At 47.2% G+C, this 21,802-nt stretch overlaps 1 protein-coding gene across 3 annotated transcripts; it reads right to left on the bottom strand.

The window, feature by feature from the left end:
• Positions 1 to 1,145: 1,145 nt before the first annotated feature.
• KCNE1 (potassium voltage-gated channel subfamily E regulatory subunit 1) lies at positions 1,146 to 12,579 on the bottom strand. 3 transcript variants are annotated; one of them, XM_073231395.1, is made up of 4 exons: positions 11,862 to 12,579; positions 10,868 to 10,951; positions 6,395 to 6,607; positions 1,146 to 4,090 (listed from the first exon to the last, which is right to left on the bottom strand). In XM_073231395.1, the coding sequence occupies exon 4, from the start codon at positions 4,037 to 4,039 to the stop codon at positions 3,650 to 3,652; it is 390 nt and encodes a 129-aa protein (XP_073087496.1). In that variant the 5' UTR covers positions 4,040 to 4,090; positions 6,395 to 6,607; positions 10,868 to 10,951; positions 11,862 to 12,579; the 3' UTR covers positions 1,146 to 3,649. The 3 variants fall into 3 exon arrangements, with proteins under 3 accessions (XP_073087496.1, XP_036870495.1, XP_073087497.1); XM_037014600.2 differs by lacking the exon at positions 6,395 to 6,607 and having other exon boundaries at positions 11,862 to 12,577; XM_073231396.1 differs by lacking the exons at positions 6,395 to 6,607; positions 10,868 to 10,951.
• Positions 12,580 to 21,802: the final 9,223 nt, after the last annotated feature.

Genomic DNA, 21,802 nt, shown 5'->3' with positions numbered 1-21,802 from the left:
ACTATACAAAAGCGATGCAGTATATATAGAGGAATAAGTCAGTGAATTCACAGTCCCACCCTCCCCTGCAGTGCTCACTTAAGTCTTTGTTTTTTTGGCCAAGGGCGACGACTGTTCCCACCTCGCAGTCCCCAGCAGCCCTGCCTGTTCAGGCAGCTGCAGAGGAGGTCGAAGGAGCAGAGCTCCTGCCAGCTGGCTTCTTCCTTTAAGAACGGATGACCCTGGGTGTGTCCCTGAACCTCCCTGAGCCTCAGTCCCCATGGCAGCAGGTGACAGCCATGGTCTGGTTACCCATCACAGAGCCAGCTCTTCAAGGCCGATACCCGCCGAATCACACACAGCGCATCTTCTTGTAGACGTTTTAAAGCCTTTTGTCCACCCAGGCCAGGTGGCTCTGGAGATGGTGAAGTGGAGGGGATGGGTTTCTTGTTGGTGAATTTACCCCAGTCCCAGGTCAATCTTCAGGCTTCCAGGAAACTCAGAAGCCTGATTTGTCTGTACACAGATTGGGTGCACCTGTCCAGGGCAGCCTCCCCCAAGTGGATCCGAGGGTCTAGGACATAAAACTGGAGTCGCCATGCACTCTTCTATGGGGACAGGGAGGGGCCTGGAGTACGAGGACAGCCCCATGCAGCGTCACCGCGGGGCTGGCCCGGGGGTCTGTCAGTCAGGGAGCTGCTGGCAGTGACTCCGCCTGCTTCTGCCATGGAGGCGGGTAGCCCTTCAGAGGCAGGGTCGCCTGACAGGCTCTGCTTTCTGTCAAGTGTTTGTCTGTTCTTTGTCTTGAGAGCCAGGTTCGTAAATGGGCGATCTTTGGGCAGAATTCAACTCAAGGTTGTACTGTGTTTGGCCCGCACATTTAAAAAATTTAATTAGGTGCCAACATTTAAAAATCAAGAGATTTCAAATAAATATCCATATTTTCAGCTTTCTCAAGGGTTCTCTTAAAAACCCAGAAGTCCATTAAGACTGTGCTCAGATTCCCCATGGCTGGTTCTCTCCTTTGCTTTCTCTCTGCAGGCATCAGGGTGTATGGCCGAGTTTAGCCCCCCACAGGCAATCTTGGGGCTACCTCACCAGAGCACTCAAGAACTCACAGCCACTTTCTAAACACGGCATAATATTAAGAGAACACACATCACAGATCACAGAAACAGACTTTAATTTTTAAGAAAGATCTTATTAATTCCTCAAAAGGCATGTTGTCCTCTCCAATGAACACATAAAATATTGCATATAAAATATTAATTGGAATTCTAGTTTTAAAGAGGCCAGCACAGTTCCTGGCATATAACAAGCCCTCAGCATGTTAAAGCAAATGCTAAAATATGGTGACAAGCATTTGAACATCTGTGGCTTATAAGGGGTTAGAGGGGTGTGGTGATGTGAGCTGAATGCCTGGTGCTTCAAGGACAGGGAGGATTAAAGCTCCTGGGATTTCCCTCTGCCTTCAAAGTTACAGGAATCTCAGCGGGGGAAGGTGACCTGGTGACGAACAGCCAGCCTGTGAGCCTGGAATATCAAACTCAGTGTGTCACTGTGAATCACACTGACTCACGTGTGCTCTGGGTCCCTCTCCGAACCCGCGTTCCTAGCCTGCTGGGAACTCACGCAGGGGCCAGGAGATGCCAGCAGGCATAAATGGGCTTCCAGCAGCCCGTGACCCCACCCTTCCGAGATGCTGGACAGAATGCCATGTCCATGTGCATTTCTCATGGAAATCATCGCTTTCATTAGACTTTCAAAGGTCTCTGACCCAAAGGACCACCCATCTTGAGGACGATTACTAACCTCTGCCAGAGCTCTGCCCAGGGATGGCCCACCAGAAGCCCCTGTCCCATAGCCACACAGAGGAATTGCCATCCGCCAGGTGAGAAAGGAATGCAGTCAGTTTGGGTCGATTTGTCCATCCAAGGACACCGCAGGATGCTCGTGCCACCGATGGCAGCCGAGAGGAAGGCCAAAACCAGGGGCACACGTTCTCTGTGAGTTTTGTAGATCAGGTCATGCTCCCGAGGCTTTCTTCTCCGGTCATGAGCAGCTCCCAGGACCACCCACTTCCACCTCAATGCCTTTTGCATCTTGTCTCTGAGGGAAGTTTCCAAGGGACTCTCTTGTCTGTAAGGAAGATGGCTGAGAGGAAAGCGCTGTCTTGGGTGGTGTGGCAGGCACTGCATGAACTTCAGCAGCGGCTGTAACAAATAATCCCAAACCAGATGGCTTAGAGTAACAGAAACTCATCGTCTTTCAGTCCTGGAAGACACAAGTCTACAATCAAGGTGCCTAGGGCCATGCTTCCTCAGAGACCCACAGGGGAGGGGCCCTCCTTGCCCCCCACCCCCTGCTTCTGGCATCAGCCCTCAGCTTGCAGCTGCACTCCTCCAGTCTGTGCCTCTGTTGTCCCTTGGTCTTATCCTTTGGGGTTCTCCCCAAGTGTCTGTGCCCAAATTCCCCTCTTCTTCTAAGGACATCAGTTATATTGCATTAGGCCCACCCTAATGACTTCCGTTTAACTTGGTCACACCTGTAAAGACCCTCTTTCCAAATAAGGTCACATCCACAGGTCCCAGGAACTAGGACTTGAATGAATCTCTTGGGGTGACACAATTTAACCACAGCTGGCACGTTGCTTCGAAAGCCCTGCCACCTCAGTCCCATGTGTTGCCACTTGCCCACACCCACACCCTCCCCTGGGCTCTGGGGTGGTGGGTGCACACAAATCCTGCTGTGATAACCAAGCACCTTTCCCCAGTACACATTCTGAAATGGGAGTTCTTTCTCCTGCATCTCTGTCCTATAGGCAGCAAGTTCCTTTGAGATTGAGGTGTGTGAGTAGAAAGTGTGCATGTGCACATGAGCATCTGTGGGGTGTATGTGTGGGTGTGTGGGTGTGAAGGGTGGCATAATGGGAGGGGTGGAGGCAGGAAGGGAGAGGACAGAGCCAGGGCAGCAAAGGGAAAGTGACAGGGCCAGAGCAGGTCCTGTCCCTTCACAAGAGGGGTGTGTGCTTATGACAAATATGCAAATATTATGCTTTTGGTCCCAGCCCCATAGGCAGATGTATTAGTTAGGATATTTATTCTGTTAACTTTAACAGAGACCAAAATAACAGTGGCTTAGGGAAGCTTGGAGTCGGTTTCTATTTGTTATGAAGTCTGAGCTGGCAGGTGACCAGGAAGGCAGGGAGACCCTCCTGCAGTTGCCCAGGGGCCCAGGCCGTTGCTGCTCTGCCATCTGTGAGTGCACGGTAATTCCCCACGGTTTGTGCTCAGACACTGGGAAGGGGGCAAAGGGAAGTGGAGGACACAGCCTTCCCTTTCCAAGGATCTGTCAGAGATCACACTCATCACTCCCAAGTTTACTGGCCAGAGCTTCATCACATGACCTTGCCAGCTGCAAGAAAGTCTGGGAAGTACAGCTCTTATTCTCAGAGGCCATGATCTCAGGGATTCTGCTAAAAATTAACAAGGCGGGGACAGTTCCTGGGCAACAGCTGACTGTCTATTATGGAAGGAACATGATTTGAGAGAAACAGAGCATCCCTCACCCCTTACAATAGCAAAAAACTCCAATCACATTCATACAATAAGGAATATAAGAGGTGTATGATGAGAAAAGTAGCATTTGTCCGATTTTAACCAGCTGGGGGTCATGATGAAGGCTTCATCTCGGGAAGGTGTGAGTTGGGTCGTTCCACGGCCAGCTGGTTCTCAATGACATGACACGCTCTGTAGCTCTCCAGAACCCGGGCCTGGAGGCGCACCTTGTCCTTCTCCTGCCAGGAGTCGGACTCGATATACACGTTGAACGGGTCGTGGGAGTGCTCCAGCTTCTTGGAGCGGATGTAACTCAGCATGATGCCCAGGGTGAAGAAGCCGAAGAAGCCGAGCACCATGAGGATGTAGAGTGCCTCCAGCTTGCTGTCCCCATTTCCAGGGGACCTGTGGGCTGGGCCGGACATGTTGCTGCCCTGCTGAACTGTTCCCTGCCACAGTTTAGCCAGAAGAGAGGTCATGCCTGTGGCGTTAGACAGGATCATCCTGGGTTTCAAGGTTCCACGGCAGGAGAGCCAACTTCCTGTACAAACTTTCTAAAAGAAAAGTGCGACCTGAAATTAAAAAAATACGCCCTGGCCAAATCCACACTGGGACACACCATTTAAAAAAATCTCAGGTGAGAGGGGTGCCCTGACACATGCCTCTGTCCGGGCACGAGCCATCTTGGGCCTGCATGATGCCCTACCTTGAGAATTGATCATTGATTCCCTTTTAATTCCATTTACCATGCCCACTCCTGCCTCCATAGGTGACCACCAGAATGAGTTCCTTTAATATACACATTGTGCTGTATGTGCGCATTTTAGTTTATGGGCCTCAGCCGAATTGGGTCCCTCCCCCTATTCACATATTGGAGCCTTAACCCCAATGTGACTGTACCTGGAAACAGGGCCTCTAGGGGGTAATTAAGATTCAATGAGGTCACAAGGGTAGGGTCCTAAGCAAACAGGGCTGTAGGCTTACGAGAGGGAGAGGTCTTTCTCCGTCTTTGCCCTGGGAGGGCACTGCATGCAGGCCCTCCAGAAGGAGGGCTCTCACCAGGAGCCAGACCCTGCCGGAAGCCTGATCTGGGAGTTCCCAGCCTCCGAAACGGTGAGGAAATGCATTCTTGTCTAAGCTCCCACCCTAGGTCTTTTGTTACGGCTGCCCCATTAGACTGACATGATGTAAGCGGGACTGAGCATCTCCCTCCATCTGCAGCCTTGTCACTGTGGCTCCATAGCCCCTCAGGGTGTCACAGGCACCTATACTCCTTTCCTTCCAACTGTTGGCACACCTACTGCTTCTCTCTGCCCACTGCCCAGAACCAGATGCCGCTGTGGCCGCTAACTCCATAAACAAACGTGTGCAAACACCCTGTCTTCCTACAGACCTGGAAAAACCATACAGTTTGTACAGCTAGTGCCTGGCACTTCATATGACGCGTGAGGCTGAGGTGCTGTCGGGCACCCTGGTGGTGATGTACAGCAGACAGTCACCCCAGCCCCGGGCCTCATCTCAGAGGAACTGGCCCTCTCCTACGGGATGACTCTGTGCAACCCTCCTGAGCCCCTCTCAGGGGCTTGGGCTGTGCTCCCGCTTGTGTTGTGTTTGTTGCCTCCCTGGCTACTGCCTCCCACTGAATGAATGGCTTGCATGGGCCATGCAGGGAGTGACAGCTGCCCCATCACTTTCCCTGAATACCTGTCTAACGGGCCTGGGAATTGTAAAAGTTACTCCAAGTAGCTCTGGAATTCTGTCAGGGGTCTGTGTGCTCTGAAACCCCACCCAGGTGGCCTTGTGATCGCTGATAAGCTAAAACAGGTTTTTTCACTTTTTTGTTTGGAAAAATACATGTAATGGCCTCTACTACCTGCTGGGAGACAAAATCCCCAGGGCCAAGTCGATGAGGCCTCACAACCACCTCAGTGCAGAAGGGGGGCTGCCCAAGGCTGATCAGACTCAAGCGGTCTGAGCCCTCTGGGTGAACGCACCTCCTCCTGTGGGCTCACCCACACGGCTGTGACCCCAGGCACCCTTCTGAGCACCAGAGCTGGGTGTCCGATGCCCTGCCAAGGACACAGGAGCCCCAGCCACCCCCAAGCTCCTCAAGCTCAGTGCCCCGTCCCCTCCTGCTCTGTGCCTCTGTGAGCTGAGCAGCTGTGCTACCCTCACCGAAATCCCATCCGGTCCGTCCCCAGCTCAGAGGCCTCCCTTGGTTCCTCTCCACCTTAGGAGTGAAATGCCCATTTTCAGCATGGCTACTTGCTCAAATGTGGAGCCCCATCTTCCTTTCCCGCTCCACTGCTGCCACTTTGCCCAGACCCTGTGTGCCAGCCCATGGCTGCCTGCCTGGTACTGAGCACACCATCGCTTCTTTGCAGCCCCTCCTCCTTGGCCCATGAAACTCTGAAATGGTGCCCACTGATGCCTGACAGTTCATCTCAGCTCCCTCCACCTGAGGCCTGCTCTGCTGTGTGAGCACCACCCACGTCACAGCCTCGAAGGCCGCGGTGCTCACTGCCGACTGCATGGCGATCGGTAATCTGTCCCCGACTCGGTTCCCCACAGCCTCCCCAGGCCGCGGCCTGGCACACAGCAGCACACGCCTGTCCATGAGCTTCTTAACACCTCTTGACAGGAGAGGCCTGGTTCTTCATGACCTGATTAACTAATTAAGAGATGACCTGCTTCCAGAGCTGTAGCTAAGTCCCTCTTCAGAAGGGAGTGTGCTTGGAGGACCAGAATGCACTCAGAGGCTGGAATTCACCTCCACCCCGGCTTTGGATTCTGGCCTTTGCTTCCCAGCCACATGACCCCCGTCAGGTTCCCAGGCCTGCTCAGCTCTGTCTTCCTACCTTCAGAAAAGGGGAGAAACATCACCAACATTTGTGGCTGTCAGATCTCCAACCAGGTATGTAGAGTGGAGGATGAGGCGTGTGGCACGTGGTGGTGAACCCTGGTATCCTGGGTGGGACTGTACTGGGTTTTTCACCTCGTTAAGAACAAGCAGCCCAGGGATTTGGAGGTCTGGCTGTTGCGTGGCTGACTGCTGTGGCCCTCTCCTTTACCTGGCGGGAAATCGGTCATGACTGATGAACAAAAATGTGTTTGTGGCTTTCCTGACATCTCTGGGCTTTTGTGTCTGTACCCAGAGATATGTTAGTTATTATGCTCTATGGGTTCAACAGACTTCCAGGTACTATTCTTATAAAAACCCAGCATTTTAACCATGGGTTAAGGCAGGTGTCATTTGGTAATAACTATTTTTTTCTTAAAAAACAACAAACAAAACCTAACATGACAGCCAGCATTTTCTTTTTACAAATAAAACCTAACATGACAGCCAACATTTTCTTCTTAAATGACTTGAAACCACTTAGGAATACATAGAACTCTGCCCCAGAAAACAGACAGGCCTTGAGCTGATAATGTAATTTTTTTCCTAAATCCCAGAGTGACCACAACTGGCAAGTAATCCTGCCACCAATTACTGCTGGAGTCTTCTTATGGCCTTGTGACCATGTGAGACTAGAATCGTGGCACACGATCTCCAAATGCTAATTGGTTTAGAACCAGGAGCTCCACACAGCAAGTTAACTTCAAAGTAACTTTTTTCACATTGGTGAGTTCACTGAGGAGACCTATTACTCAAAACCAGATGGACTTTCTGCAGCCAGGGGAAGCAACCAGACGCAGCTGCTTTGAAAAGCTGCCAGTCCAACTATCCTGAGCCTTGCTGTAAGGCAGTGGTGCTCAGACTTCAGCCTGCTGTAGAGTCACTTGGTAAATGCAGAGTGCTAGGATCCACCCCCAGAGCTTCTGGACCAGAAGGTCTGGGGTTGAGCCTGAGAATCTGAATTTCTAACAAATACCCAGGTGCTGGGATGCTGGTGATCTGGACCCCACTTGGTGAAGTGAAGGTCCTGAGAAGCTTTAAAAGGATACAGATAGCTGGATCCTACCTTCAAAGAACGATGTCCTAGGTCTGCTTTCCTATGTGGCACTGGGACTTTTCAAAGCTTCCCAGGTCATCCTCATTTGTAGAGGATATAGCCAAGATTGAGAACCACTGGGGTTTGGTTGGGACTTAGGAAATTAGCCCAAATCAGCCTTTTGTGAAGCAGGGTACTCAGAGCAATTTTAAAAGAAGAGAAATAATGATTTCAGAGCATCATTTTCAAATCTCGTTTGTTTTTCAGATTTTCTTGTTTGATCTTCACGTCCCTGATGTAGTCTGAAGAGAAGTTTCAGAAAGAAATCCTCAAACCGTCACTGTAACAGTCTCAGCTGCCCCAGCCCTAACTCGGCCTGCACCTGCATGAATGAGGACGAGCCTGTCAAAGTCGGATGCCCGGCTAGACAAGTCCAGTTCATCAATTGCCTTTTAAACAGCAACTCTGAATTTTTTTCTTACTTTACACCTAATTTGCTGTATTGCTTTTGCTAAACTAAATGCCCCTTGCCCCTAAGGCCTGCAGGCTGGGTCAGGTGGTGTTTTTGTGTAATGAGTCTCCAAATGAGTTTGGCAGTGGCCTCTTAATAGCGTGGGGTGACTGAGCCCCGTCTGCATATCAGCTGGGATTTCTGTCCATTCTCCAAGTTCACATGCACTATAATGCCAAAGCACTGCCTAGAGGCCACCGTTTTAGATGACTGGACTCAAATGGACTTGGGAAGCAGCTTCCAATCTTAACTTACAGAAAACTGGGTTCCATGGAGGTGAGCTGACCTGCTCAAGGTCATGTTTCTTATCAAAAACACATCTAAAATGTAATCTTTGAGCCACAGTCTCACATTTTGTTAATATAAAAGGGAATTCTTAGGATCTTACAGAGAGGACACAGGTTCTGTAATTAGGCTCAAAGTACTGAGGAGCCAGCCACTTGTGTCACGTAAAGCTGGGTCTACCACATGGGGACTGCTTCTGCCCTAAGTGTGCCACCAGAAGATCCCCTCCCCCGCTGGCGAGAGCCAGCGCTTTCTGTAGTTTGCACAGAGAATGGGGGCTGAGAGAGGCGGCAGAAGCAGGAACCAGGGAGGTCCAGCTTCAAATACAACCCGTTCGATTCTCAGCCTGGGCTGAACATTCTCAGACTGGCTTTATCAGGCTCAGAGAGCGGGCTCACTAGAAATTTCTGCTTTTGTCTGAGTTGGAGACTCCTCATGTGGCATAGACATTTGCCCCCAGTCAAGGTTAGTACAATTTTTTTTCTTCAAAGCTTATGTCCAGAGGTGCTGGTTTGCTGGAAACCACTCCAGATACAGGCTCGGGGCAGCTGAGCTGGGCTAAAGGGGCCTCCACCCTGAGGGCTTTTGTAAGGCCCCCAGCGGCACCCAGAAGAGAAGAAGGCAGCGGGTGCTGTCACACTGTCCTGGCTTTACCACCCCACCCCTTCCGCATTTCCCCGGCATGTTCCAGCTACGTCCTATCAGCACTGATAACAAAGACTCTGTAAGCTCCCAGAACTGATTTCCTAGCACCGCGACCCTGCATTCCTTCTTAAACATGTACTGAGCAGGCTAGGCTTCTGTGGCTGACTCTGAGCTTCCTTCTGAGGGGATAGCTTCTGGGGCTGAGCGGGGAAGAGCGGTGTCAGATGCAGAGTCAGCCCAGGCCCAGATAAACCACAGGGCTTCCCTGGGCCTTAGCTCACTCATCAAGGTAGTCTGGGGATAACATTCCTACCAGCCTTAACAGCAATCCTTAAGCATCCCCTTGAAGAGCATCTAGTCTTGACATCATCATCAAGCCTTATTTGTTTCAGGAAGCAGAATTAGGGTAAAAACAATGATGGATAAGCCTATTTTTGGTGAATATGATCTTGAGTCAAGAGTTCTATGAGCCAATATTCCTCAAAAGTAATTGTGCATTATTTTCACCTTTATCACAACACTATGTCCACATTCTGGTGACATGTTTACTTCCTAGCAGAAAAGGGGCCAGTGAGAAGCAGAGTCACTGACATGGCCAGGGGCTCAGGGAACCAGAATGAAATCCGTAGAGGCACCACCTGCACTCGTCCTCACAGACGTGGAAAGGGCTTTCTGCCACCTCCCTGCTGGATGTGGGTGGGGTGCGGCTCTTGCATCTGGTCACAGGATGAGGAGCTTCCTGGACCTCTCTGTGGGTGACAGGGGGTGTCAGGGTGTGAGGGATGGACATGTGAACAAGTGAGCTGGTGAAAGGAACCCAAAGGGGCGAGCATGGCAGCAGGGTTCCCAGACTCCAGAAGGCAGCTGGAGTCACACAGGGGGGCAGATGGAATCTCACCAACAGCAGTTAAGTAAATTCAGGGAGCCTCGGTTTCCTCATCTGAAAACTGGGAATAAATGGAATCTACTCTGACCGTACCACAGGGTTCTGTGAGGCTGGAGCAAGCCCACAGCTTCCCTATCTCCTGCGCTGGCTGCTCTCTGGATGTGTGGCCACCATATTTGCTTGTCAAAATTCTACTAATCCCCAAAAGCCCATTCCTATGGCAGCCTGTGTGTGAACCCCCATCCAGATGTCCCCTCTCCTCTCTGACCCCTCATAATGTCTTGTATGTCACTCACATGCTAATTTATGTTGCAATAATTTGTAGATGTGTCTGGGCATTTCCTTCCAGGGGCTCAGGAAGGTCAGAGGCTGTCTTGCTCATCTCGTCCCCATTCTAGCCCAGAATGACCCAATAAGGGTTTGCTGAGTCAGATGGGAAGGCGAAGTATTAGATTCAATACAACGTGAATGTGAGAGCAAAAATAATTGATGAAGTATAATACACTCCAGGAAGAAATTAGTGGATAACCAAATGAAAACCTTCCAGTGTAGCATGTTTTTATGTACTTAAACTATTTTTTTATTTATTAATTTTATTAGTATTGCTTACTTTGTATATTAAAATCTGTATTATTAATACAGTTATTTATGTGTCTGCAATACCCACCTTATTTCTAAAAAGGTTTAAGACAGTAACTCTTAATAGTATAGCATAATTCTTGTCCCTCCTCCCCTAACTCCCAGTAATCCTTATCCTGCTTTCCTTTTCTTTTGCCATATTACTTAAAACCTGCTAATGTAAGCGAGTTTTCTTATTTATTAAGTTCATTGGTTATTTTTTGTCTTCCACACCAAAATGTAAGCTCTTGAGAGCAAAGATCTTTGTATGTGTTTTTCCCCATGTATCTCAAGGACCAGAATGTTGTCTGGCACATGGTCAGAGCACAATAAATATTCATAGGACGCAGGCATGCGTGCATGAATGGATGAATGAGTAAACGCTCCATTCAGATGTTCACCAAGTCGCAGAAAGCCCCGAACCATACAGAAACTGTCCCACCAGCTCTACCTTCGCAGACAAGATGACAAGAGTGAGTCCCTCTGGTATCTTCGCAGGATACTTTATCTTCAAAACAATCCACTTGCTAATAACCTGTCAAAAGCAAGACATACTGGAATATTCTGAAAATTGAGAATGACTTTCTGAGACCTACGCTCACCTCACCTCTGATGAGTAGCAAGAAATAGACCAGAGGACCCAGAAGGTTTTTGTCTCCTCCTTATAAATCCATAGATAGATTGAAGACGCTTTCTGGCAACTCACTCATCACACATGACTTAAACCAACTGTGTGATCACAGCAAAGCTACCCAGCACGGTGACCGTGAATGACAGTTACGGTTACTAACAAGCCCTTCGTTAATGGAGCCAGAGGCTCCTTCTTAACTTAAAGTGGACTCAAAATAAACCATCGGTTCATGTGCAGCAATCTAAACAATGGGGCGAAGGGGGCAATGGGACCCATAATAGATTCCACACATACACAGGCGTGGTTGTTAGTCAACTTCTAAAACGTCTACATCTTCCCCTATTACCAAAATCAAGATCAGATACCAATAATGTTCTCTATGCCCCATGCCTTTACCCCATGGGTGGGAGGCTCTGTGCCAAGGTCCAAGAAACTTCCTGGTCAAAAAATGCCCTTTGAGGCTGGGTGTGCATGCCAGTACTGCCTGGACTGGAGGTCTTTGAAACCAAGTGGGACTGGGATCGTGGGCTTTAGTTTTCTTTGGATGTATTTAGGTATTTTCCAAATTTTCTACAAGAATGTCTGTAATTTAATAATAATGGGGCACTGCCGTTGTTATTTGGTGGGGACATGACTTTCTACGCACGCGGTCTCTAAGTGCAGACGAGGAGGCGTGCGGCCCAGCGATCTCTGCGGTCTCTGGCTGCGGGGGCCGCCCGCTGCGCGCCGGGGGTGACGCCGGGTCCCTGGAGGCCCCTCGCGGTGGCCTGACCGGCTCACCCGAGCGCGGAGCGAGGGCCGGGGCTCCACTTACCGGTCAAGCGCCGAGAGCCGGGTCCGCGTTCGCCGGCCGAGCGCAGGGCACGACGACGCAGCCCGAGAAGGCGCCCTCCGGGCCCGAGCGCGGCGGGGCGGGCGGGACTCGGGAGCCGCGGGCCCCGCCCCAGGCCCCCAAACCCCTCCCCGGCGTCTCCGCCCGCCCGGGTCCCACGGCCGCTCACGCTGCACGCGAACCGGGCGCTCCGGTAGCGCGGGGAGGCTCGGATCCCACCGGGCCGACGACAGATGTGCCTTCCTGCGGGGAGTCCGGGTAGGCGGGCAAGGAGCCGCCGGGCCGAGAGGAGGGCCGTCCGGGAGACCCCCACCCCGGCCCAGCGCCGGGAGAAGCACCCCGCCAAACAGTAACTTTAAGATGCTTCACCCCCGATCAGACTGTTTTCAGCTGCATCCCACACCCCGGTGACGGCCAGGCATCTGTTCGGGGCAACTTTATTGAGCACCTTTTACGCAGTGCGTGTCCGGCCCTGAGCTGGCGGTGCCGAGAGGTGGGGGTCCCGGCGCGCAGGAAGCGTCGCAAGAGCCACCCACGCCTTGGCCGCGGCTCTCCAAAACCCCTGGGCAGTGGGAACCGCCTTTCCAGCCACGAGGGGGCAAACCGCGCCCTGGCCCAGGTGACCCCCTGTAAAATTTCACAGCGGCTGCCTGCAAGCTTGGAATAAGGTCCAGGCTGGAGGTCTGAAGGCAGGCAGCCGAGGAGGAAGGTTCTGACCCAGTATCCTTCTCTTGGGCCTGGGCCTGGGTATTCTCAAGGGAAGGAGGCAGTTGGAAGCTCTTTAAGTCCACCCGGTGTGACATTCTAGGATTCTTAGCCCACTTGGCAAAGGCAGGATGGCATTCCCCTGCACCATAGGTGACAGTATAAAGCCACACAGTGTGTAAAGTCTTGAAATGTCCATAGCCTTGATGTGTAATTGTACTGTGTGCCATCTATTCCATGGAGGGGATCAGAACGGTAGAAAAGCTTTATGGATAGAAAGGTTCTTTGTTGTTTTGCTTATAAGAACTAGAATATAGATGTCTTAAAATAGAAAAATGGTTAAATTATGGTACATAGGATAGAATATGATTCAACATAGTGGGATATGCAGTCATTGAGATAATGTTTACAAAGAATTTGTAACAATATAGGGAACCCTTATATTATAATGTTAAATGAAAAATCCAAGTCCTCAAACTGTACACAGATGCCATGCTTTATTTCACAAGACTATAAAGAAACACACCACAGTATTAATATTGTCTGGGAGGGGTGGGTTTCCATAGGATGTATTTTCTTATTTCTACTATTCTATGTTTTCCTTTTCCTTAAAAAAAAAATTCTTTACTATTTAGGAAAAAAATACAAAAACTTCATCTGAAAATCCCCTGGCTTCTCTCTTCTCAAGGTCATGCTCTCTGTATGTAGTGTCTTTTTGCCCATGTTCCCACAAGGAAAAATGGATAAAGGCTTGAAGCCAAAATGTTGTTTCTATCCAATTTACGTGAGCCATGTTGGTGACCACTCACAGGGCAGTAAGCCTGCGTGGAGCTTGCTCTCACCCAATCCCCGTGGAATCAGGCCTGCCCACCTGTCAGCCATGTATTGTGAAGATGGCGCATGTTTTCAAAAAGGTGAAATGTCAGTGGTGGTCTTATTTCTCTCCCTGGTTCACTCCATCCCACATATGATGAATTATTTTATGATGTGGATACTGGCTTTGCCATTTCCTATTCGTAATGATAAGACACCATGAGAGTGTTTTGTTGATTGAAATGTTTCTTTTTTTCTTTTTCTCTTTGTCCTCTTCTTTTATTCTCACCTTTCTCATCATATAGTTGTAACAGATTTTACAAATTATAACAAAAATGGAGCCACAGTTCACAAAGCTCCGGGGTCATTTCTCTCCTTTCCCTGGCTCTTCCACCTTCTCCACTGGGCTCTTCTCTGGGAACTGGGTTTTGGGAAGAGAGGTGGCCCCCGCCCCTGCTCCTCCCAGTGGGTTTATTTTCCCCTTCTGTGAGGTCCCGCCTCAATGCAGAGCTCCAATCCAAAGCTAGAGTTCCAGCCACGTCTCATTCTTTCTCCAGAAAAATCTCATATCTCAGCTTGCTACTTCGATATCCTCCTTATGTTCCTAATCTTGCTTACATGCTACTGGAGGAAGAACGCCTCCTTCACCAGAACGGACTGACCTTCAGTGTAACCCACCCAGAATGCTCGTACACAGTCCTGGATCATGTAGGCAGTTTTTTGGTGTTCCCTTTGGCTGCCATCCAGATGCCCCTTCACTGGCCTGGAGCCATTCCATAGAGGCTTTTTGACCTCTACTCTTATGACTTCATGTCCCACGGGCAACCCTCATTTCTCACTGAGAAACACCTGTAAGACAAACACCCTTTCTTTAACAGCAGCAGAGCGTGACCTGGGTGCAGTAGGATGCTGAAGCTACAATGCTTCCTTCCCACGAGAAGGACAAAGAGGAGGAAGGACACAGAATTCTCCATCCTGCCCTGCTGGTAACAGGTGAGGAGCAGCAGAATGGTGGCAGAGAGCCCCACCCTGCCATCTGGGCGCTGACCCCCAGCACTGCCCACAGATACATCAGCGTTGCATACAGATGGCTTGACATGTGCCTCCTCTGATGGCCATTTGGTGCTCTCATGTCTTCTGTCCCCCTTCCTTGGTCAACATCTCTCCACCTGATTTACCTGGTCACAGGTGAATTCCTGCCTAAGTTTCCACCTAGGACTCCTCTTTGCTGGAGAGTCCTGCACACACAGGAGGTGTCTTCCCCAAAGTTGAAGTCTCCTGGCATCATCCTGAAATGACCAAGGGAATTGCTTTTGGTCCAAAAAAGAAACCATCCACAACTGGCTCAGGGCCCTGCCGGGCAGTCCAGGTCCACGACCTCATCTCCCACTGCAGTGGTTTAGTTTTGAATTCATTTTAAGATTAAAAAATTGAGAGCTTTTATACCAACCATAGAGATTTCTGGCTTCTCTTGCAACACTCAAGGAATCTAGGAACTTTATGTCCACCTTTGGCAGAGCAGCAAATGGCAGGAGCTGATGGCATCAGCCCCTTTCCGCAAGAATGCAAACTAGGCAGTTTGCTCCTTCTGGACAAGGACACTTAGCAGGTCCCACCCGCCAAACGCCCTGCCTGGTTCTGTAGAGACTGAGTTTGCCCCTTCTGTTCTAGATCCTTCCCTTCCAGGACAAACTTTCTGCAGAACCCTCATCTGGCTGTTCCTTTGCTTTGCACACTGGGAACTCGTTTCCTCATTGACTTGTTTGGTCCTTGCTGATCTTTACCTGACAAGTGCTTTTTGAAGGTGCGTCAGTCAGATGTGTATCTTCTGTTGTCCTTTTATTGCATTAGTTCTTAAGTTTCAGGATTCTTCCTGGGAATCTAAGAAAAGCTGTGACTCCTCCTACCCCTCCCCTCCAAGTGCACACATGGACAATACTTTACCTACAGTTCAGGGGACTTAGGGATCCCTGATGTGTAGGTGATTTGTAGCTGTCATGTTGGAACTGTTAATTAGGGCAGAGACTACCTTCTCTTTCTTTTTTTATTGAAGTATAGGTGACAGGCAATATTATATTGGTTTCAGGCATTCAACATACTGATTGGATAATTATATATACATTATAAAATGCTCACCATGGTAACTGTCGTTACCATCTGTCACCATGCTAAGTTATTACAATGTGATTGACTATATTTGCTATGATGTACTTTTCATCCCCATAACTTATTTATTTTGCAACTGGAAGTTTGTGCTTCTCTACCCCCTTCCCCTATTTGCCCATCCTCCACCCCCAAAGACTGTCTTTTTCATAAAACAAATTCTTTACATGTTTTTATGGATTTATGGGTCTTTACAGTGTTGTATGCTCAACAAATGCTACTGAGTGTTGCCTGACTGGTGGGCAGCAAGACTGTCCATTAAAATAGTCACCTAAGCTGCTTCTGCCTAGGTGTTGGGGGCCTCTACACCAATTCTTGGCACACTCGGGTCACCCAAGGAAGATGACATAGTCAGCTATGGACCCGCCAATTCAAGCAACCCACCTGCCCTTTCATTTGACATTTGCCCATTCATTCCACAACCTTCACCTTGCTATGAAAAGAACACAAAACCAATTAAGGAAGCTTTTCCAAAAAAAATAACAGTGTTGACTTTTTTCTCACCACCTGCCACCCCTCTCCACCCCCCTTTTGTCCCCGAATAATGCTATACTGATAGGAACATGGATAAATAAATTACAGTCTGGAATGTTATTCATGGCTAGGAAAGAACACTAAGTCTACACATAGAATATTTGACATTTGAATACAAACGTTGCCCTATGTTTTATGTTTTTGTTTTTAAAACCCAGTCTAGTTTAGCAGACATATGTATAATCCCTTTAAATGCTGAGGATTTAAAATTGCAGAGGTAACAATATGTTGGGTGTTTTCATCAGCCAAAGGACAAGGTAATGCAGGAATGAGATTAGCATCTCTCCAGCTCCTTGTGTGTCTGATATTATTTTGGTGTACCTCCAGTTCTTGGTAACACAGCAGCTCTGCTGTAACCCAAGTCCCTGGAATGGAAGAACATTAGCAAGCCTGAATTTGAAACCAGTGCAGATAGCTTTTCTGGGAATGTGCACTAAGGTCAGTGTTTAGAGATGGGACTGTTGACAGCCACTGTCGTGATTTTGGGCTTATTTCAAGCAGGACGGGTGGCCTGGACATCTGGATGGATGTCAGTTGCTGCAGGTTCCCACAGGGATTGAAGGAATAAATGAAGAAATCAGAGGTGGTGTTTGGCATGACTCAAAGGAGGATGAGAGAAAATAGATTGAACGGAAATCTTTAGACAAGGAAATTCCAAAACACCTTTCAGTGTAAAACTTGTAAACAGTGAAAAGATTTTGATGATAACCTTAATCTTCAAACTGAATCCTTACTCTAAATAATAGCTAAGTCTGAACTCAGACCACTGCTCTTAAAAGTTTTCTCACAAATTAATCTCCTCTGATGACTAGTAAGTTTTATTCAGTATTTACTGATATTCTACATGCGCAGGCTATAGGGTACCCCATCAAATGCATGTCCAAATTTGCTTATCTTGCATAGGAAAGCTGAGATATCAACCCCGTTCTCTTGCTAACATCCCCTGCTCCCCAACACAGATGTGATCTCTTCTTGCTGGAATAGTTGTGCAAGTTCAACAGCAGCAGCATGTCACCTTTGAGCATGGTCCTCTGCCCCCAGTGCCCTTAGGACTATTCTCTTTTAATTTCTGAAGCCCCCTCCAAAGGCCAGCACTTACTAGCTTTTGCCAGGAATCTACCAAGAGTTTGCAGGCTGATCTCCTGGCCAGTCTGACCCTCTCCATCTGTCCTTGTGTGGTCCATTTTATGACACTTCATTTTCTCCCTCACATGTCAGTAATTGATGACCATGTCAGCTCTCTTTGTGAGCTATAAGCTCTGAGTCCTAAAGGACATGAAGCTCTTTTTTTCTTTTGGTATCATTAATATAGAATTACATGAGCAACATTATGGTTACTAGATTCCCCCCATTACCAAGTTCCCACCACACACCCCATTACAGTCACTGTCTATCAACATAGTAAGATGCTATAGAATCACTACTTGTCTTCTCTGTGTCATACTGCCTTCCCAATGCCACACCCCCCTCCACTACATTATGTGTGCTAATCTTAATGCCCCCTTTTCCCCTTATCCCTCCTTTCCCACCCATCCTCCTCAGGAATTCCACTCCTAGGAATTTACCTTAAGAATGCAGGAGCCCAGTTTCAAACAGACATATGCACCCCTATGTTTATTGCAGCACTATTTATAATAGCCAAGAAATGGAAGCAACCTAAGTGTCCATCAGTAGATGAATGCATAAAGAAGATGTGGTACATGTACACAATGGAATATTATTCAGCCATAAGAAAAAAAAATCCTACCATTTGCAACAACATGAACATGAAGCTCTTTCAACTGATTAGCCTTCAGACCTCTACTGTGACCATCAAGGAGCCTCATGAGCAGAAAGGGATTCTTAGATACTTCTTGATTGGATACTTCAGTAGCATTTGTTGATCCATGATTTGGGGGACACCCCTTTCTGGACCATTTGTAGGCCAGACTTCCCCCCCGAGGGTGCCTAAGCATGACAGAGCCTCAGTGAACATTTGCTGAATTAAGTTGAATTTAATGGAATGTTGGAGTTTGGAATTTAGGACTAGAAAGATAAGTAGAAGGAATAAGGGTGAATGACAATATCTAAATTAAAATCCATTGCTGTGACAGTGGATCAGACTTTTTGTCCCCTGATATTGTTCTCTTGGAAATCCCCAAAGGCACAAGGTATCATAAGCATCGGTGAATTGGGCAAAGGAAACATCTTTTTTTTTTCTATTTAAGGGTTGTAATTAGGAAGGAAGAAGAAAAGCTATAGAAGTAGCAGACAGAAGAAAACATGGGAAGATTGATTATTTCTTTGACATATCTTCTTGTAGAGTAACTTAAGCATGTATAGGTTTTAAACTACTAATTAAATTGCACACACACACACATTAACATAATAGGAATACAGTTACATAACCAAAGCAGACCTATAATTACCAGCCATCTCCAGTGAAACCAAGAAAACCAGTTAGGCACCCTAGGCATTTGTGAAAATTTATCTATGATATGATGGATATTGTCCAACTGAACTTGAACAGTCTGAGATAAATCAGACAAATTAAAACAACCCATTCCTGGGAACTGTTCACATCCCATATGTTCTTTTAACAGTAAATAGTCTGTAGTTGTAAGATTTTGGAGCGCTACAACTTGCACTTCTCCTAATTCTTGGTTGAGTTCCAACAGTACAGATCCAGTCAAATTTGTTGTTCTACTGTATGCACAGGCCAGCTTAGATATCTCCTTCTTCATTCAAAGGAAACATCTTTAACAAATGCTATGATTATTCAGTGTTCTGTTTCTCTTGGTAGCAAGAATGATCTGAAGACTAGAATGGGATGGATGACAGAGCCCTGGGTGGGGTTCCAGGCTCTGAAGGAACCATCAGTTTGCTAAACCTGAGCTTAGACTCTTGATCTCTGTTTCTTGTTTCGCTCATTTGTCATTCCAGGTGAGTCTCTATCTGACACGTTGTGTCGGTGTGATGAATAAAATTGTTTATTTAAATCCCTGTGCAACCAGGCAATGAATTGGAAATCAGAAAGATAGAGAACCCTGTTCTGGACAAGTCAGCTCAATGAGTTCATGCTTTGATCCATCCTTCAGCTCTGATCAGAAAGCCATGACAGATAAGGTATAAAAATAGAAAGCTAAAAAGAGATGTCTGACTCAAAAGAGGCCGAAGAGAACTGCTGGCGTACTCTGACCCACTGGGCTCTTTGTCTAAAATCAGCACAGAGTTCAGCTCCTTCTGGGCAAACCCAAGATGCAAAGAAAGATGGCAGACAGACACCGAGTATATAGCTTGAAGTCAGGAACTGGGGCTGGAGTCCCTGAAAGAAAGAAATCCCATCTTTCCACTGACTGGAGATTAAGATTTTCAAGAAGGAAGGTCTAGGAATGTGGGGTTGGAGATCCAATCGCCAGCCAAAAACTGAGCCTAGTCATATATTGGCCCCATGATTGCATAGATATCCCCAGGATCCCTATGGAACAGAAACCCCCAAATGCTGTTTTAATCTGGTTCAGGAGGAAATCCCAGACTCCATGTGAAAGCTATCGCAAATGCTGGTCAGGGATGGGCTGGCTGGGCGGGATGGAAGCAGGTGGGCAGGAAACAAAAACAAACCAAAAACCACTCGAAATGAGCCTAAAAATAAAAATCCAAAAACATGGGAAGAAATCTAATATTAAGGACAGTCCCAAATCCTCAACTCGTTTTATGAACCTAGAACACTTTAATACTAGGCTACATGAGAACAGAAGAGGCAAATCACCAGGAAGCACGACCCTGAAAATACATGCAAAATGGTTAAGTAAAAATACTAATAAACCCAATTTGGCGATTCTAAAATAAACACTATATCCTAACAAAAGTAGGATTTTTCCAGGAATGCTAGGTTGGTTAATGGTATAACATAAGGAAATCAAAGGATATAATTAACATATTACTAGTATTAATATCAATATTATAATGTGAACATAATCTATGGATAGAACAAAAGTCTAACCCTCCCTCGAGTAAGAGAATTCTCCTGCCTGAACTGCGACGTAGCTCTTCCTGGTGCCCCAGCAGCCTGCTGGCCCTCAGACTCACCCTGGGACAGGTCAGGCCAGCAGCCGTGATCGGGATAAGCCAATTCCTAGAAGAAAATCCCTTTGTAATCTATTTCTGTTCTGGTTCTGTTTCTTTGGAGAAATCTGACCTATGCATATAGTAGTAGTATCAAATTTATTTAAGTGACATATGAAAGGAAAAAAAACATATAAGCATTCATTTCCTTATGTAGTTAACATGCGTGTATTGAGCACCTGCTTTGTGCCAGGCACTGTTTTAGGGATCAGCAGAAGAGACAAAAATATCTTTTTTGATGGCACTTATGTTCAACCTGGTGGAAGAAGAGGGGGAAGGACCTACAGTAAACAATGAATAAATAAGATTCATAATACGTTAGAAATGGAAGTGCTATGGATAAAATTAAGCAGAGAAAGTAGGTAGTGAGCACTGACTAGAGGATGGGCGGAGGTTGTAATTTTAAATTGGGTGGCAAGGGAAGCCCTCAGTGAAAAAGTGACATTTGGGTAAAGGCCTCAGGGAAGCAAGAGAGCGCGTAATCCAGGCACCCGGAAGAAGTCAGAGCAGAGGATGCCAGGACCCCAAGACGGGGAAGGTCTGGTGCTAAGAAAAGTAAATAGGTTGGTTGGCTGCAAAGAGGGGACTAGAAAGTGGGAGGAAGGAAGAAAGGTCCCCAAGAGAGATGGGGGAAAGGTCTTGTTGAGACTTTTATAAACCCTTGGGGAAAAAAATGGATGGATTTAAACAGAGGAATGATATACTTTGACTTACTTTTTAATGTAGTCATTGGCTACACCGCTAGAATTGACCAAAGACGCTGAAGAAGAGGGATGAGCCAGGAGGCTGGACAAAGATGGTGGTCACTTGGCCCAAGAAAGTGCCAAAGGAAATGGTGGGAAGTGGTCAGATTCTGGATTAAATTTGTATTTATTTAAAGTTGTCTTTATTAGGGCAAAGCTTTCACTCAAAAAAAATATTTGTCTTTATGAGGCATACAATTTGAGGAATTTTGACAAATGTATAGTCATGTAATTACCAACATAATAAATATAGAGACTATTCTCTTTACCCCAGAATGTTCCAGTGTGCCATCTGGAACACTATTCCTTTGTAGCTGTCTGTTCTCCTGATCCTAACCCCCAGCAACCACCCATCTGATTCTGTCCATAGAGTTTGGTCTTTTCCAGAATGCCATACAAATGGAATCATACACTATGTCACCCTTCTATATTTGGCTGCTTTCACTTAGCATAATGATTTAGGGATTCACCCATATTGTTTCAGTATCAGTAGTTTGTTCATTTTATATTGCTTATTAGTATTTCATTATGGATGTACCACAATTTATCTGTCACTAAATAATGGACATCAAGATTGTTTCCCCTTTAGACTTATTATAAATAAAATTGCTAAAAACATCCAAGTGTGGACCTATTTTCATTTCTTTTGGTGAATACTTAGGGGAAGTACTTATATGTTTAACTTCATAAGAAACTTCATTTTCCGAAACTGGTCATGCCATTTTGCATTTTTGCCAACAGCATATGAGAGTTCTCACTGTTCCCCATCCTTGCCCACATTTGGTATGGTCAGTTTAAAACATTTTAGTCATTCTAGAGGTGTGCAGTGGTATCTCCTTGTGTTTTAGTTTGAGTTTTCCA

This window comes from Manis javanica, chromosome 3, assembly GCF_040802235.1.
Source record: "Manis javanica isolate MJ-LG chromosome 3, MJ_LKY, whole genome shotgun sequence".
Taxonomy (NCBI): Eukaryota; Metazoa; Chordata; class Mammalia; order Pholidota; family Manidae; genus Manis; species Manis javanica.
The sequence above is the reverse complement of the archived record's forward strand: the minus strand, read 5'-3'. Positions and strand labels throughout refer to the sequence as shown.

Excerpts from the sequence above, each read along its gene's own strand:
- KCNE1 (XM_073231395.1), bottom strand. The coding sequence starts at position 4,039 with ATGATCCTGTCTAACGCCACAGGCATGACCTCTCTTCTGGCTAAACTG.